This window comes from Hemitrygon akajei, unplaced genomic scaffold (assembly GCF_048418815.1).
Source record: "Hemitrygon akajei unplaced genomic scaffold, sHemAka1.3 Scf000033, whole genome shotgun sequence".
Lineage (NCBI taxonomy): Eukaryota > Metazoa > Chordata > Chondrichthyes > Myliobatiformes > Dasyatidae > Hemitrygon > Hemitrygon akajei.
Genome location: NW_027331919.1, coordinates 9,721,813 through 9,739,666, shown reverse-complemented (window position 1 = coordinate 9,739,666; position 17,854 = coordinate 9,721,813). Strand labels below are relative to the sequence as shown.

The 17,854-nt window shown below is 48.9% G+C and overlaps 1 protein-coding gene across 2 annotated transcripts in view; it reads left to right on the top strand.

The window, feature by feature from the left end:
- The window catches only part of LOC140719953 (oxidized low-density lipoprotein receptor 1-like), a 59,219-nt gene extending 44,561 nt beyond the window's left edge, over positions 1-14,658 (top strand). For both annotated transcript variants that reach the window (XM_073034868.1, XM_073034869.1), the window contains 5 exons: positions 2,006-2,122; positions 5,281-5,496; positions 9,432-9,574; positions 9,985-10,049; positions 13,503-14,658. In XM_073034868.1, coding sequence (XP_072890969.1) covers positions 2,006-2,122; positions 5,281-5,496; positions 9,432-9,574; positions 9,985-10,049; positions 13,503-13,695 — 734 coding nt within the window. In that variant the 3' untranslated portion in view covers positions 13,696-14,658. The remainder of the gene's footprint in view (positions 1-2,005; positions 2,123-5,280; positions 5,497-9,431; positions 9,575-9,984; positions 10,050-13,502) is intronic.
- Positions 14,659-17,854: the final 3,196 nt, after the last annotated feature.

Sequence of the window (17,854 nt, the reverse complement as noted above, 5' to 3'; positions counted from 1 at the left end):
ATCTCCCAGAGAATCTGGGAACTTGTGACAGTGTTTGATACAGTCAGTGTACACTTTATCAATCAATCAAGACAAACAGGTCCTCCGTAATCAAATCGGTCAGTCTAATCTCTCCTGGCGCCACCCCCTTATACAGAGCGGCCCAACAATAGGTCACTGAAGTCCCTATCCACCACGTCTAGTACACTGCCCTAATTAGCCGTCCTGCTGTCTTACTCCAAAGATGGAAATCTGACATATTCTCTCCGTGGACACTGTCTACACTTCCTGCTGTCTCCGTGAACCATCCAGCATAACCATAGACCCCCACCCAACCAAGCCGGCCACCCTCCCATCGGGGAGAAAGGTACGAAAGCACGTCCCATCTGTCTCAAGGAAGGCTTCTTCCACCTTTTTAGCCATCCAGGGGTCCCATGAAAGGCCCTATCGGTTCCTCCTCCACTACCGCCACCTGCAGCCTGTTCCATGCACTCACCACTCTCTGAGTAAAATGACAACAACGTCCTACTGACATCACCTTTGTACCAAGCAGCTTAAAACACGGCCTCTCGTGCGAGCCACTTCAGTCCTGCGACAAAACCTCTGACTATCCACGCGATCAATGCCTCTCATCATCGTGTACACCTCTATCAGGTCACCTCCCATCCTTCGTCGCTCCAAGGAGAAAAGGCCGAGTTCACTCAACCTATTCTCGTAAGTCATGCTCCCCAATCCAGACAGCATCCTTGTAAATCTCATCTGCACCCTTTCTATGGCTCTACATCCTTCCTGTAGTGAGGCGACCAGAACTGAGCACAGTACTCCAAGTCGGGTCTGACCAGGGTCCTATCTAGCTGCAACATCACCTCTCAGTTCCTAAATTCAATTCCACGATTGATGAAGGCCAACACACCATCCGCCTTCTTAACCACAGAGTCAACCTGCGCAGCTGCTTTGAGCTCGGACCCTAAGATGCCTTTTATTCGCCACATTGCCAAGTGTCTTACCAGTAATACTATTGTCTGCCATCGTATTTGACTGATAAAAAGAACCGGTTCACACTTAACTGGGTTCAAATCCATCTGCCACTTCATTAGCCACGTTTTGCATCCTATCAATGTCCCGCTGTAATCTCTGACAGCCCTCCAACTATCCACAACACCCCTAAACATTGTGTCATCAGCAAACCAAAGAACCCATCCCCCCACAACTTCATTCAGTTCATTTATAAAAGTCAAGAAAAATAAGGGCCCCAGAACAGATCCCTGCTGCACTCCACTGGTGACCGACTTCTGTGCAGAATATGACCCGTCTACAATCACTCTTTGCCTTGTGTGGGCAAGCCAGTTGTTGATCCACAAAGCAATATCCGCTTGGATCCCATCCCTCCTTAATTTCTCAGTAAGCCTTGCATGGAGTATCTTATAAAATGCTTTGCTGAAGACCACATTCATTACATCCACTGCTCTTCCTTAATCAGCTTCTTCTTCCTTTAGTCACATCCCCACAAGAATTCAATCTGTCTCGTAAGGCACGATCTGCCTTTCACAAAGCCAGACTGACAACTCCTAAACATATTATACCTCTCCAAATGTTCATAAATCCTGTCTCTCACGATCTTCTCCATCAACTTACCAACCGCTGAGGTAAGTCTTTCTGGTCTATAATTTCCTGGGCAATGTCCTCTCATTTTCTTTAATAAAGGAACAACATCCGCAATCATCCGGAACCTCTCACGTTTCCATTGATGATGCAGAGATCATCGCCAGAGCTTCAGCAATCTCTTCCCTCGCCTCCCACAGTAGCCTGGGGTATATTTCGTCCGGTACCGGTGACGTATCCAGTTTGATGCTTTCCAAAAGCTCCATTACTTCATCTTTCTTAATATCTACATTCTCAGGCTTTTCAGTCTGTTGCAAGTCATCACTACAGTCACTAAGATACTGAAGTAAAGTATTCATTAAATAGCTCCTAGTGTCTTAAGAAATATTTATTGTGATCTTATGATCACATGGTATCTCCACAGCTGCGCAAGAACGGGAGTCGAAAGTGAAGATCGGAAATAGACCGTACCGTCTGATCTGCCTACTCTGTCTAGTTACAGCCGCCCTAATCGTGATTGTGGCCGGTCTCTCGATCCATGGTGAGTGGAACGTCTGCGGATGGAGTCAGACCGTAAATTAAGAAAGTGGAATATAATGAGATTGTAAACCACAACAGTGAAACCAAACCCCCCCTTACCGTAACACCGATGGAAGAAGGCTGCATACATGAGGTTTAGGAAGCGAGGATCATACGAGTCTATTGAGGAAAATGGGGCAGTAAGAAAAGAGATGAAGAAGGGGTTGTGGACAGAAAGAAGGGAGCAAGAGAAGGCCCTGGCGAGCAGGGTAAAGAAAACCACAAGGCATTCTTCAATTATGTGAAGAACAAAAGGATGATAGGAGTGAAGGTAGGACCGATTAGAAATGAAAGTGGGAAGATGTGTCTGGAGGCTGTTGAAGTGAGCGAGGTCCTCAATGAATACTTCTCTTCTGTATTCACCACTGAGAGGGAGCTTGATGACGGTGAGGACAATATGAGGGTGTTCGATGTTCTGGAGTATGCTGATATTTACGGAGAGGAGGTGTTGGACTTCTTAAAATACATTACGACGGATAAGTCCCCGGGGCCTGACGAAATATTCCCCAGGCCTGCTCCACGAGGGGAAAGAAGAGATTGCTGAGACTCTAGCTAGGATCGTTATGTCCTCGTTGTCCACGGGAATGGTATGGTAGGATTGGAGGGAGGCGAATATTGTCCTCTTGTTCAAATAAGTTAGTAGGGATAGTCCGAGTAATTATAGCCCAGTGAGCCTTATGTCTATTTTGAGAAAGCTGTTGGAAACGATTCTTCGAGATAGAATTTATGGACATTTAGAGAATCATGGTCTGATCAGGGACAGTCAGCATGTCTTTGTGAAGGGCAGATCGTGTCTAACAAGCCTGATAGAACTCTTTGAGGAGGTGGTAGACAGACTGACTGACATACGTTATTGATCATGAGGGAAATTGGGTTTCTTTATAGCCGCACCAACCAAGAAATGTGAAGAAATAAGCAATATACAACAATAACTAATTAAATAATAAGTTAATCATGCCAAGTGGAAGTAAGCCCAGGACCAGCCTATTGGCTCGGGGTGTCTGACACTCCGAGGGATGAGTTGTAAAGTTTGATCGCCGCAAGTAGGATTGACTTCCTATGACGCTGAGTTTTACATCTCGGTGGAATGAGTCTCTGGCTGAATGTACTCCTGTGCCTAACCAGTACATTGTGGAGTGGATGGAAGACATTGTCCAAGAGGGCATGTAACCTGGACGGCATCCTCCTTTCAGTCACCACCGTCAGAGAGTCCAGTTCCACCCCCACAACATTACTGGCCTTACGAATGAGTTCGTTGATTCTGTTGGTGTCTGCTACCATCAGCCTGCTGCCCCAGCACACAACAGCAAACATGATAGCACTGGCCACCACAGACTCGTAGAACATCCTCAGCATCGTCCGGCGGATGTTAAAGGACCTCAGTCTCCTTAGGAAATAGAGACGTCTCTGTCCCTTGTTGTAGACAGCCTCAGTGTTTCGTGACCAGTCCCGTTTATTGTCCATTCATATCCCCAGGTATTTGTAATCCTCCAACATGTCCACATTGACCCCTTGGATGGAAACAGGCGTCACCGGTGCCTTAGCCCTCCTCAGGTCCACCACCAGCCCCTTAGTCTTTTTGATAAGTCAGATAGATGGGGGTAGTGCAGTGGATGTGATATACATGGAATTTATTAAGGCATTTGACAAGGTTCCGCACGGAAGAGCTTATTTAGAAAGTCAGAAGGCATGGGATCCAGGGAAGCTTGACAGGGTGGATTCACAATTGGCTTGCCTGGAGAAAGCAGAGTGTCGTGATTGAGGAGTACACTCGGATTGGAGGGCCGTGACTAGTGGTGTTCCTCAAGGATAGGCTCTAGTACCTCTGTTTTTCGTGATTTTACTAACGACATGGACGTGGGTGTAGAAGGGCTGGTTGGCAAATTTGCAGAAGACACAAAGTTTGGTGGTCTTGTGGGTAGTGTAGAGGATTGTCGAAGATTGCAGAGAGACATGGATAGGATGCAGAAGTGGGCTGAGAAGTGGCAGTTGGAGTTCAACCGGGAGAAGTGTGAGGTGGTACACTTTGGAAGGACAAACTCCAAGGCAGAGTACAAAGTAAATGGCAGGATACTTGGTAGTGTGGCGGAGCAGAGCGAACTGGGGGTGCATGTACACACATCCTTCAAAGTTGCCTCACTGGTAGATAGGGTAGTTAAGAAAGCTTATGGTTGTTAGCTTTCATAAGTCGAGGGACAGAGTTTAAGAGTTACGGAGTAATGATGCAGCTCTATAAAACTCTGGTTAGACCACACTTGAAGTATTGTGTCCAGTTCTGGTCGCCTCACGATAGGGAGGTTGTGGAAGAGTTAGAAAGGGAACAGAGGAGATTTACCAGGATGCTGCCTGGTTTAGAGAGTATGGATTATGATCAAAGATTAAGGGAGCTAGGGCTTTACTCTCTGGAGAGAAGGAGGATGGGAGGAGACATGATAAAGGTATACAAGATGTTACGAGGAATAGATAGAGTGGACAGCCAGCGCCTCTTCCCTAGGGCACCACTGCTCAGTACAAGAGGACATGGCTTTAAGGTAAGGAGAGGGAAATTCAAGGGGGATACTAGAGTTTTTTAGTCGGAGAACAGTTAGTGTGTAATACACTGCCTGAGTCAGTGGTGGAGGCAGATACACTGGCGATATTTAATAGCCTACTAGACAGGTATATGGAGGATTTTAAGGTGGTGGGTTATATGGGAGGCAGCGTTTAAGGGGTGGGCACAACATTGTGGGCCGAAGAGCCTGAACAGTGCTGTACTATTCTGTGTTCTATAACACGGTCACACCGACACGCCATTGACCGTAACATCAACAATACTGTTACCGTTGTAAACGGACCTTCAACGAGACACAGATACATTCCTGACCGCAACACTGACACGACCATAGCCGTGACACAAACATGACGCAGACCCCATTGTAACATCAACAAAACCTTCACCAGGACATTGATATACCCCTCAGAGTAACACAGACGACGCATCTCACTGTGCCACCAGCACATCCTTCACTGTTCCACCCTTCACCGTGACACTGACACAACACTCCCTGTGACCCGTTCGGTAGCGTGACGCTGACTCACGTGTCACTGTAAATTCTAAACATCCTTCACCATCTCTCTCAGTATCACAGATTCGTCAGTCTACGTTCACCTCCGACCGAAACTGCCATGAGTTAAACTCAACCGTTGAATTCAAGGCTTCTCTGCTCAACTCTAATCTGTCCGATCTTAAACGAATGAACAGCGATCTCCGTCACCAGTTCACTGAGCTGGAAACGAAGTACAGATCTGTCAACGAAACCAAGGCTCAAATCTGTGAATTGTTGACCAGCAGAGGAGGTGAGGCATCATCCCCCTCTTTCACCCGCTCCTCATCACAGGGCAGGCATGGAGAGAGGAAGCGTTACTCTGTGCTTGACATCGGAATTGTGTGAAGAGATGGTGTGGAGGTGATTCACTCTGTGTTTGACCCGGTGAGTGTGTGATGGGACTGCATTGAGGAGTTCCCCTCTGTCACTGAATCCAGGAGAGTGTGATAGAACATTGTGGATATGGTTTCAATCTGTGTCTGACCACGGGATTGTGAGACGTAACATTACAGCTTCACTCTATGTCTCACTCCGGGAGTGTCTGATGGGACAGTATGGATCCAGCTTGACTCTGTGTTTGACAGCGGGATTGTGTGACGGCACAGTGCCCAGAGAGATTCACCCCATGCCTGACCCCTGAAGTGTGTTATGGCAACGTTGAGAGAGCATTTCACCCTGAAGCCGGGATTGTGCGACGAGACGGTACAGCGGGGGCTTCACTCTGTGTCTGAATCCCAGAGTGAGGGATGGGACCGAACAGAGAAAGCATCACTCTGTGTCTGAATCCGGGAGTGTGTAATGGGACAGGGTGGAAGGAGCTTCATTCTATGTCTGATTCCCGGAGTAATGGGATCGTGGAGAGAAAGCGTCTGTGTCTGACTCCAGGACTGTGCGAGGGGAACAGTGCAGAGGGACGTTCATTCTATGTGACACCGGATTGTGGGATTGGATGTTGTGGAGCGAGTCTGAACCCGTCAGTGTGCTATGGGAGAGCGGGGGCGGAACTTCGCTTTGTGAGTGAGCACAGCTGAGCGTGAAGGGACGGTTGAGAGAGAGCTTCACTCTGTGACTCGCCAGGAGGTTTGTGATGTACGGAAGACGTAAGGAGGGAGATTTACCCTGTGTTACGTTCGTGAGTGTTTTATGGGACGGTGTGGAGGCAGCTTACCTCTGTTTCTGACGCCGGAAATGTGAGCTTTGACGGTGTGTAGGGAGCTTCGCTCGTTTTCTGACTCCTGTGTTATTTGGTGTTACTGGGCAGAAGGAGCATCTTACTCTGTCTGACGACGGGTGTATGCGGCGGGATGGTGCAGAGAGTGTTTCAATTCCTATCTGACCACGGGGAGGATGTGTTGGGGAACTGTGGAGGGATGCTCACTCTGTGTTCATCGGCAGGACTGCGTGATGGAAGAGCATGAAGTGAGCTTCATTTCATGTTTGACCCAAGGAGTGCTTGACAGTCTGCTGGAGTGAAAGATTCAGTCTGAACCTGACACCGATCGTGTGTGATGGGGAAGTGTGGAAGGAGAATCACTCTGTGTCTGACACTGGGAGAGTATAATGAGTCCGTGAGACAAGAGCTTCATTCTTCGTCTGTCCCAAGAGAGTGTGACGTGACATTGTGGATAGAATCCAAATTTGTGTCTGATCCATTAGGAAGTGTGTGATTGAACGGTCTGCAGGGACCTTCACTCTATAACTGACTCCCGGTGCCTGTGATGGGACGGTGATGAAGTAGCTTCTTTGCTAATCTGATCTCGGGAGTGTGTGATAGGACGGAGTGGGGGGAGATTCACTCTGTGTCTGAACCTGGGAGTGTGTGAGGGGACGGTACGGAGGGAGATTCACTCTGTGTCTGAACCTGGGAGTGTGTGATGGGACGGTGCGGAGGGAGATTCACTCTGTGTCTGAACCTGTGAGTGTGTGATGGGACGGTGCGGAGGGAGATTCACTCTGTGTCTGAACCTGTGAGTGTGTGGTGGGAAGGTGTGGAGGGAGATTCACTCTGTGTCTGAACCTGGGAGTGTGTGAGGGGTCGGAGAGGAGGAAGATTCGTAAGAGCGTGTGATTTTACAGTGAGCAGCGTGCAGTCTGAACCCATGAGTTTGTGATGGGGCCTAATGCGAGAGAGAGCAATCTGTGTCTGACCCCGGAAATGAGCATGATGTAATAGTATAAGGGATTTCCACTGTATGTTTAATCCTGGATTCTGTGATTGGACAGTGCTGAAGGAGAGTCCCTCAGAGTCTGGCAACAGGTTGCGTGATTGGATATTACTGAGGGAGCTAATGCATGTCTCACCCCGGGAGTGTGTGACGGGACGGTATGGATTGAAATTCTATTTGTGTCTGTCCCTCACGATCTCTGTGATAGGATGGTCGAAAGGAGCTTGTAACTGATTCCTGAAGTTAGGGATCGGGCGGAGTTGAGGGAGCTACACCTGGTGACGGGTCCCGCGAATGTGCAATTGGGTGCCGTGGCGAGAGTGTCAATTTGAGTCTGACAGCAGGAGAGTGTGACGGGACGGTGTGAAAGAGCTTCAGTTTGATTCTGACGACGGGAATGTGTGATAGAAGGGTGAGAGGGTAGTTTGTATTTGACCCCGGGATCGTATAATGGGGCAGTTTCGAGGGTGTCTCACCCTGTGTCTGACCCCGGGAGTGTGTGATGGGACAGTCTGGAGTGAGCTTTACTCTGTGTCTGACACAGTGTGTTTTCGATGGGATGCTATGCAGGGAGCATCAACCTGTGTCTAACCCCAGGAAAGAGCATTGGGTGAGTGAAGAGGAAACTTCACTCTGTCTTTTACTAGAAGTGTCTAATGGAACAGTGCAATACGTAGCTCACACTGGGTGAAACCCCTGGGAGTATGATGGGACTGTATGGAGGGAGTGTCACTCTACTTCAGACCTCTGTCGACTGTGACAGGATGATGTGGAAGGAGCTTCACTCTGTGACTGACACAGTGTGCGTGTGATGGAATGATATGGAAGGAGTATCACTTATATCTGACGACTGGAGTTTGTGACGTGACGGTGTGGATGGAGTTTCAGTCTCTGTCTCTGACCCCGGGAGTGTGTGATGGGACGGACTGGAGGGAGATTCGTTCTGCGTCTGATACCGGGATTGTGTGATGGTACGGTACGGAGGGAGCTTCACTCTGTGTCTGACCACAGGAGTGTGTGATGGGACAGTGTGGAGGGTTATTCACTCTGTGTCTGACTCGGGGAGTGTGTTTGACGGGACGGTGTGGAGGGACCTTCGCTCTGTGTCTGACCCCGGGTGTATGTGATGGGACGGTGAGAAGGGACCTTCACTCTGTATCTATCGCCAGGAGTGTGCGATGGGGCGGTGTAGAGGGAGCTTCACTCTGTGTCTGATTCCGGGCTTGTGTGATGGGACTGCGTGGAGGAAGCTTCACTCTGTATCTATCCGCAGGAGTATGTGATGGGACGGTGTGGAGGGAGATTTACTCTGTGTCTGACCCCGGGAGTGGGTGATGGGACGATGTGGAGGGAGATTCACTCTGTGTCTGACCCCGGGAGTGTGTGATGGGACGGCGTGGAGGGAGATTCACTCTGTTTCTGACCCCGGGAGTGTGTGATGGGACGGCGTGGAGGGAGATTCAGTCTGTGTCTGAACCCGGGATTGTGCAATGGGACGGCGTGGAGGGAGATTCACTCTGTTTCTGACCCCGGGAGTGTGTGATGGGACGGCGTGGAGGGAGATTCACTCTGTGTCTGACCCCGGGAGTGTGCGATTGGACGGCGTGGAGGGAGATTCACTCTGTGTCTGACCCCGGGAGTGTGCGATGGGACGGCGTGCAGGGAGATTCACTCTGTGTCAGACCTCGGGAGTGTGTGACGGGACTGCGTGGAGGGAGATTCACTCTGTGTCTGACCCCGGGAGTGTGTGATGGGACGGTGTGGAGGGAGCTTCAGTCTGTGTCTGACCCCCGGATTGTGTGATGGGTCGGTGTCTGACTCCCGGCGGATTCACTGCTACTTGTTCGGAAATTCCAGAGCCAATTTCTCAAGGGACCGGTGAGAAGGGTGTTTCATTCTGTACTTGACCAGGTGTGTGTGATGGGTCGGTGAGGATGGATCATCTTTCGCTGTCTGACACGCAATGGATGTAATGGACGGTACTTAGTGAGATTCACTGTTCTTTTTTCCCAATTTCCAGAGCAAGCGTTTTCCCAGAACTGGATCAGAAATGAAAGCCCGTGTTATTTTATATCCATGGTTAACACTTCCTATGATGAGGCGAAGCAGTATTGTTCGAAATTTGATTCTAAACTTCTTGAAATAAATTCAGCAGAAGTAGAGGTACGTATCAGATCGACGGAAGATATATCCACACCAGAGGGAAGCTCCCTCCATACCGTTTGATCTCATACTTCCAGGGTCAGACACAGAGTGAAGTTCCCTCCTTCTCGTCCCAGCACACACTCCTGCTGTCAGAAACGGATCGAATCTCCTTCACACCGTTCCATCACACATGTCCGGGGTCAGACACATAGTGAGGCTCAGTCCACACCGTCACATCATACACTCCCCGGTTCAGACACAGAGTGAGGCTCCTTCCACATCGTGCCATTCACATTCTCGCGTAGTGAGTCATAGTATTAAGCTCGTTCAACACCATCCCTTCACACTCTCCCGGGTTCAGTCACAAAGGGACGCAACGTAAATATCTTTGAAATTCAATCATTGATGATAGCAATTTAATTTCACAGAATTTTGTTGCCAAAGCTGTCCGCGACGAAGGCATTTCCTACTGGATTGGAAAATGCAAAGTCGGGTGAGATTTTGGATCGTGCATGTTTCTGAGATGAAAGTGGGTCGTCGGATTGATACAGGCTGAGAGAAGCGAGTGGGTAGTGGATTTATTTTGGGGACTGGCACAGGCTGCGGGAAGGTTGTGTGCAGAGAGATTAGTTTGTGGTCAGACCCGGTTTGCTAAAGGGAGTGGACATTGGTATCAGTTTGCGGACTGACAAGGGCGGTGGGGAGAGACTGGGAAAACGGGGACTTCTGGAGATAGAGAAAGTTCTGCGGTGAGTGAATGGGCAATTGGATTTGTTTGAGGATCGACGAGGGCTGTTGGTACAGAGTGTGCAGTAAAATTAATAGAACCATATAACTACATAACAATTACAGCACGGAAACAGGCCATCTCGGCCCTTCTAGTCCGTGACGAACGCTCACTCTCACCTAGTCCCTTCTAACTGCACTCAGCCCATAACCCTCCATTCCTTTCCTATCCATATGCCTATCCATTTGTTTAAATGACAAATGGAAACCAAATCATACCTCCGTCACCTGACCTATCTCATTCCCTAACAATAGATCCAGCACTGCCCTATCTCTGGTTGGTACCTCTATGCATTGCTGCAAAAAACTATACTGCATAGATTCTACAAACACCAAACCATCCAGCACTTTTACAGAATTGGCTTCCCAGCCCATGTGTGGAAAATTAAAATTTCCCACAATCACAACCTTGTGCTTACTACAAATATCTGCTATCTCCTTAGAAATTTGCTCCTCAAATTCTCGCTCCCCATTAGGTGGTCTAGAATTGTTACTACACCTTTCACATTCCTCAATTCGCACGAAATAGCCTCCGTAGACGAGCCCTCTAATCTATCCTGTATTACCACCGCTGTAATATTTTCTCTGACAAGCAATGCAGGACAACCCCTCTTGCCCCTCCGATTCTATCAGACCTGATAGAAAAATATGGATTTAGTTCTCGTGCGTTCAGAGATGAGATTGCGCAGTGGAGGAAGATGTCCCATTGCGTCTCTTCATAATCAACGAATACTTAGTTGCCAATCACACCCCTCCTGTAACCATGATCCACTAATTGATAAAATATCATATTTCCAGTTATCAATCCGTGCTCCAAGCTCATCCACATTTCTTACAATGCTCCTAGCATTAAAATAGATACATTGAAAAATCTCTCCACCTCTTCCTCTATGTTTATCCCTAACGGTACAAACAACTTTATTATCTTTTTCTTCCTTCTCTCCTACATCCTCGGTCTGAGCGCTCCTCTTCTCCATCACCTGCTTATCCTCCCTCTGACACTGTCTACTAGCTTTTTTTTCTATTTGTGAAATAACCTGCTCTCTCCCAGTTTCTTCAGATTGATTCACACCCCAACCGTTCTATTTTAAAGACTCCCCCGTAGCCTTAGCAAATCTCCCCGCCTGGATATTTGTCCCCTTAGGATTCAAGAGTAACCCATACTTTTTGTACGGGTCACACTTGCCCTAATGGAGATCCCAGAAACTTGAATCACTACCCCCGCTTCAATCCCTCAGCCACGCATTTATCCTCCATCTCATTCCATTCCTACTGTCACTGTCGCGAGGCACAGGCAGTAATCCCTAGATTACTACCATTGCGGTCCTTCTTCACAACTTACTTCCTAACTCCCTATATTCTCCTTTCAGGACCACTTCCCTTTCCCTACCTATGTCATTGGTACCGATATGTACCACGACCTTTGGCAGCTTTCCCTCCCACTTCAGGATATCTTGGACGCGATCAGTAACATCCCGGACCCTGGCACCAGGGAGGCAAACTACCATCCGGGTCTCCTGACTGGGTCCACAGAATCGCCTGTCTGACCCCCTAAGTATCGAGTCCCCTATTACTACTACCTTCCTCTTCCTTTCCCTACGCTTCTGAGCTACAGGGCCGGACTCTATGCCAGTGGCACGGCACCTGCCGTTTCTCCCAGGTAAGTTTTTCCCCCCCGCCCAACAGTACTCAATCAGAAGTACTTATTTTCAAGGGGTACAGCCACTCGTGTACTCTCTACTACCTGACTCTTTCCCTTCCCTCTCCTAACCTTGACGCACCTTCGGCCTCCTGTGGCCCTGGTGTGACCACCTGCCTGTAACTCATCTCTATCATCTCCTCGCTCTTCCTGACCAGACGAAGGTAATCGAGCTGCAGCTTCTGTTCCCTAACACGGTCCCTTAGGAGCTACAATTCGGCGCACCCGACGCGGATGCGGACGTCCGGCAGGCTACGAGTCTCCAGGACCTCCCAATCAGACACCGAGGACAACAAACTGCCCTCACACTCATAATTCCCCCTTTCCTCAAATAAAAGGAAAAATTAAAACAAAACCTACCTTGCCTCGCCCGTTTCCACCTAAGCCTGGTACGCCAAATCCCTTAAGAGCCCTTTACTCTGCTCCCGGCTCACTCCACTGCCCGCTGTATAAGGCTGTGTTCCTTTTAAATCTTCCCCGCCTCACTGCCCAACGTCACACGCCTGCGCAGTCCCGCCTCTCTTAACTGCAGTGAGAAGAAGAAAAAAATCCTGTCTGATCCTCAGACTTCCTTCTCCAAATGTGGGAACTGACATGGGCTGTGGGAAGAGAGTGGGATGTGGCTGTCTTTCGGTGGTTGACACAGGTCTTTATGGGAAGGCTAGGCATTGGGATTATTTTGGGGACCAGCACGGGTCCGTGGGGAGAGAGTGGAGCTATAGAGCTCTTTTGGGAACTGACCCAGGTTGCGGGAGAGAGTGAGGCAGTGGGAGCACTTTGGGGCCTGGCACATGTCTGTGGGGAGAGAATGAGGGAGGGGTGTACTGTGGGGACAGACACAGATCTGTGGGGAGAGCATGGTTCAGTGGGAGTACTCTGGGGACTGAGACACGTCCGTGGGGAGAGCATGAGAAACGGGAGGTGTCTTGGTGACTGACACAGGTCTCTGAGAAGAGGGTTGAGCAGTGGGATTATTTGGGGGTCCGGCACGGGGCTGTGGGGAGAGAGTCAGGCGGTGAGTGTAGTTTGGACTGACACTGATCTGTGGGATGGGATTGGTGAGTGTGAGCACTTAGGCAGAGAACACAGGCCCGTGGGGAGACAGTGAAGAAGTGGGAGCATTTTGAGGACTGACATGCGGCCTTGGAAGACACTGGCGCTGTGGGAATAATTTGGGGACTGACACGGGCCTGTGAGGAGAATGTTGGGTCCTGTTATAATTCTGGTCTCTGACACCGATCTGCTGTTAGAGGGGGCAAGGGATTACTTTGGTGACTGACACAGGGCTGCAGGGAGAGAGTGGGTCAGTGGGATATTCTGGAGACTGACACAGGGCTGTGCTGGGACAGTGGGGTTGTGGGAGATGTTGGGGTGCCACAGGTCAATGACGAGGGAGGATATCAGTAGTTTGGGGGACTGATTGCTGGAGGTGTGTTGACATTGTTTACCACTCTTTGACAGGAAAGTGGCTTCGAATATCATGTTCCGGCTGAGCGGTGGAGACCCCGAGTGTGGTGTATGTACATTTTACAGTGAGCGTAAACCTTGCGATGAGGTTCGCACGCGCTTCATCTGTGAGAAGTCTGCACCTTCGTGCCCAGTTATTTCTGAAAAGATCCAGGATCTCTGTCACCAACCACTGGGACCGACTTGAATACAATGATAAAACCCTCTTTCTCCTCCATTTCTCTTAACCACTCACATTAACCCCTCCGCGCCGCTGCCAGTCACCCTTACCCTATTCTCCTCTTTCCTTCTATCACAGTCTTACTCACCATCTTACCATCTCTGTACCCTCGTCCCTCGAATGACTCTCCCTTATCCTTCTCCACTCCCGCCTCCTCTGTTACATCCCCGTTTTCCTCAGCCTGGTTTCTTGCTTCCCTCGCCCCCAATTCCCCCTTCTGTTCCCGGTTTCTCCCTCGATTAGCTTTCACTTCCACTAGCTCATTCTTTCCCACAACCTGGATCAGTTCCCAAAAGAGCTCCATAGCTCCACTCTCTCCCCTCGATTAGAGATTCTGTCTCTACCCACTCTCCTCATCCTACTGTGTCGCTTTTATCAAACCCAACTCGCACCCCGCTTCTGTCTTTAGCTACTCTCACCTCAATCATGTGCGTTAATGTTCTCGTTACCCCAGTCATGGGGAAATAGAGTGCACGTATTCGGCTGATCTGTGTCCCTCGTGGTTTTCTACACCTCTGTAAGGTCACCGAAAAAAGTCTCAGAATTCCCAAACTCGCTCCATAACTCAGTCCCTCCTGTCCCGGCAGCATCCTCGGAAATCTCCCTCTGCAATCTTTCCAGTTCGTTGAGATTTTTCTTAGAGCAAGGCAAGCAGAACTGAACTCCATACTCCAAGTGCGGCCTGACCGACGTCATCTGCAACTGCAACGTGACCTCCGACCCCCGTACTCAGTGTCCTGACTGATGAAGGCCAGCGTGTCAAATGTCCTGTCCACCTGTATCGCATCTTTTCTACCGGACTCATGGTCTGTTTTATTATCTGTGACTTAGACCACCTGAGATTTCTTCTTTTGAAGGATCAGTTGGGCGCAAGTATGTAAGATTAATGTCAAATGCACAAAAGCTAATAAATGCCCCAAAAATGTGGAAGTGGTGCTGATGCGTTCAAGAATATGCTGGTGGAGGGGAAGAAGGTGTTACTGGTTCATTGTGTTTTCAGTATCCTGTTCGTCGTCAGCCCTCCTTCCCAGCCGACCATCCTCGTCACCGTCATTCACGATTTTCCACAGCCCTCCCCGTTTCCGCCACCGCCATCTTCTTCTACACTGTGTCCATCACCCCTGCGTCCCCTACACTCCGTGCCGACTCCGTTACCTTCTCCTTCCCCAACTCCTCTCCCCGTCTCCCTAACCCCTTCCATCCCCTGCAGGTCCTCCACGGTTCCATTGACCCTCTCCCACATGTACACGTCTCCCTCTCTCTCTGTTTATATGGAATTATGTGGAGGAGGGGGAGAGGTGACGTCTGTTGTTACACCACCCAGTCCCCTTCCACCGGATATCGATCTCTCGGTTTTGAGCCTCTGCACTGCTCTGTGTGAACAGGCCGATCGTTTGTTTCGACAACATTTCATCCCAGTGACTGCTACCTTACCACCATGTCCATTTCCGCACCAATTCTCTCCTGTTCCCTGCACATCCTCTGAACACAAACACACGCACGTTCTCCGAGCCGACACACAATTCAAGACTACTGGAACATCGGAGTTCTGGGTATTGTTGAAAGTGAAAGAGCTTCTGAACATGGGAGTTTCTGAAGGGACCCGGGGGAGTAAGCTTCAGTTTGTGTATGAACCAGGGTGTCTGCGATAGGACGGTCCACAGAAAGCGTCACCCGATGTCTAACTTCAGGAGTGTGCGATGGGACGGTGTGGAGGGTGATTCACTCTGTGTCTGACCCTGGGAATGTGTGCTGCGTTTTTGTCAAGGGAACATCACTCAGTGTCGAATACCGGGAATGTGTGATGTGACGGTGTGTAGGGCCTTCACTCTGTGACTGACCCCGTGAATATGTGATGGGACGGTGTGGAGGGAGGCTCAGTACTTGTCTGACCCCGGGAGTGTGTGTTATGACGGTGTAGAGGAAAATGCACTCCATGTCTGACCCCGGAAGTGTATGATGAGACGGTGTGGAGCGAGACTCAGTCTCTGACTGAACGTATCAGTGTTGGATGGGACGATATGGAGGGATTTCCATTCAGTGTTTGTATCTGTGTGTGTGTGTGTGTGTGTGTGTGTGTGTGTGTGTGTGTGTGTGTGTGTGTGTGTGTGTGTGTGTGTGTGTGTGTGTGTGTGTGTGTGTGTGTGTGTGTGTGTGTGTGTGTGAGTGAGATGAGGTAAAGTAAAAGGGAAAGAATGCCGGGAAATTGGATTTGAGTGGAAGTAAGAGGGCTTATCTTTTTGAATCTGCATGGAGAATAAGTCTTGGGTGAGAGAAGGCACAACATTATTGGTTGTTTTTTTTAGTTGAATTATCGTTTTTTTTTTCTTTATAATCGCACAGTCATGACAGTAACAATGCTTGACAGGAGAGTTGAAGGCTCCTCTTGTAAGATGTGGAAGGCATGGAGACCTCCAGAGTCTGTGCCAACTTCACCTGCAAGGAGGTCATCACGCACGCACGCACGCACGTATATAAATAAGCAGCTTGAAGTCCTAGGCACTTTAAATGTCACCAAAATCCAAAAACTATGACAAATGATCTTGTCTACTGCCGAACGAACACTGGGGGCAGCACCGAGTCATGCCTGGAGGCCGTGCCATATCGGCCCACATTGTGCAACTCCTTCATCTTCCCCGCCATCTTGCAATTCTCTCAGTTTACACCTGATCTGGAGTGAAACTAATATCCCAGCGGGAAAGTTTGCCATTAAAAAAAGTGTCTTTGTGGTGTTTAAGCTAGAGTTGCAGGGGGATAATAACCAGAATGTTTGAACAGATAGTTGAATCATTGTGGGACAGATGTTGTAAAGACCTCAGATAAAGTCAGCAAGCAAAATATTAAGCCCGCTGGGACTCAAATTCTGAGCTGCGTCCATTTCAAAGCAGTAAGTATTGTAGAAAAGGCAGATGAGTTCAGAATAGGGGCCCACTACTGAAAGCATTATAGATTAGTCATCAGTAAGAACTGGTTGTTGGAGGGGCGGGTTTGTAAGCTCAACCTTCCAGTTTACCGCTGTTTTAGTCGTGCTGATGTATATATAATTTAGGCTGAGGTGAGGTTTTAAAGATGGAAATTAGGAATGAGAAAGGTATGAACTCGTTCATGGGGCTACATTATCGACCACCGAACAGTCTGGGGATTTAGAGGAATAAACCTGTGGAGAGTTCGGAGTCTGTTGTAAGAGACATCAGGTTGTGACATCGGGTGAGTTTAACATTCCTGGTATTGACTGTGAGCCTCACACTGTGAAAGGGCGACTGGGATAGTTTTCTTAATCAGTTAAGAAAGGTTCATTAACCAGTAGATTAATGTCCCAATGAGACAGTGCGATACCTGATCTCATCATATCGAATAGGACATGCCAGGGGACGGAAGTATGTGTAGGGGAACACTTTACATCTAGTGATGGTAATGCCATTAGATACAAGGCAATTATGGAAAAGGATAGGTGTAACCACGAGTTAAGTTTCTCTTTGAGCTAACAGATACAAGCTCTCTGGGCTATTTGCGTCTCTTTGAAGTGTATAACAATATGAGACGCAAATAGCCCAGAGAGCTTGTATCTGATACCCTTGGGGGGGGGGGGTAATGACTAACACCAGAGTACCTGCATTCAGGTGAGAGGGGGGACGTTCAAAGGAAATTAGTTTGGCAAGTTTTTGTTGTCACAGAGAAGGAAGGTGTGGAGGGAGCTTCACTCTGTGTCTGACCTTTGAATTGTGTGATGTGACGGTGTGGAAGGAGATTCTCTCTGTGACTGACCACGGTAGTGTGTGATGCGAAAGTATGGAGCGAGCTTCAGTTCTTGTCTGATAACGGAAGTGCGTAATGGGATTGTGTGGAAGGAGCATCATTCAGTGTCTGACCCACTGAATATGTGATGGGACGGTGTGGAGAGATATTCACTCAGTGTGTGTGTGTGTGTGTGTGTGTGTGTGTGTGTGTGTGTGTGTGTGTGTGTGTGTGTGTGTGTGTGTGTGTGTGTGTGTGTGTGTGTGTGTGTGTGTGTGTGTGTGTGTGTGTGTGTGTGGGAGAGAGAGAGAGAGCTGAGCCAGACTAGAGGAAATGAGTGGAGGGAAATTGGATTTGAGTTGAAGTCAGCGGGTTTATCTCTTTGAATCTT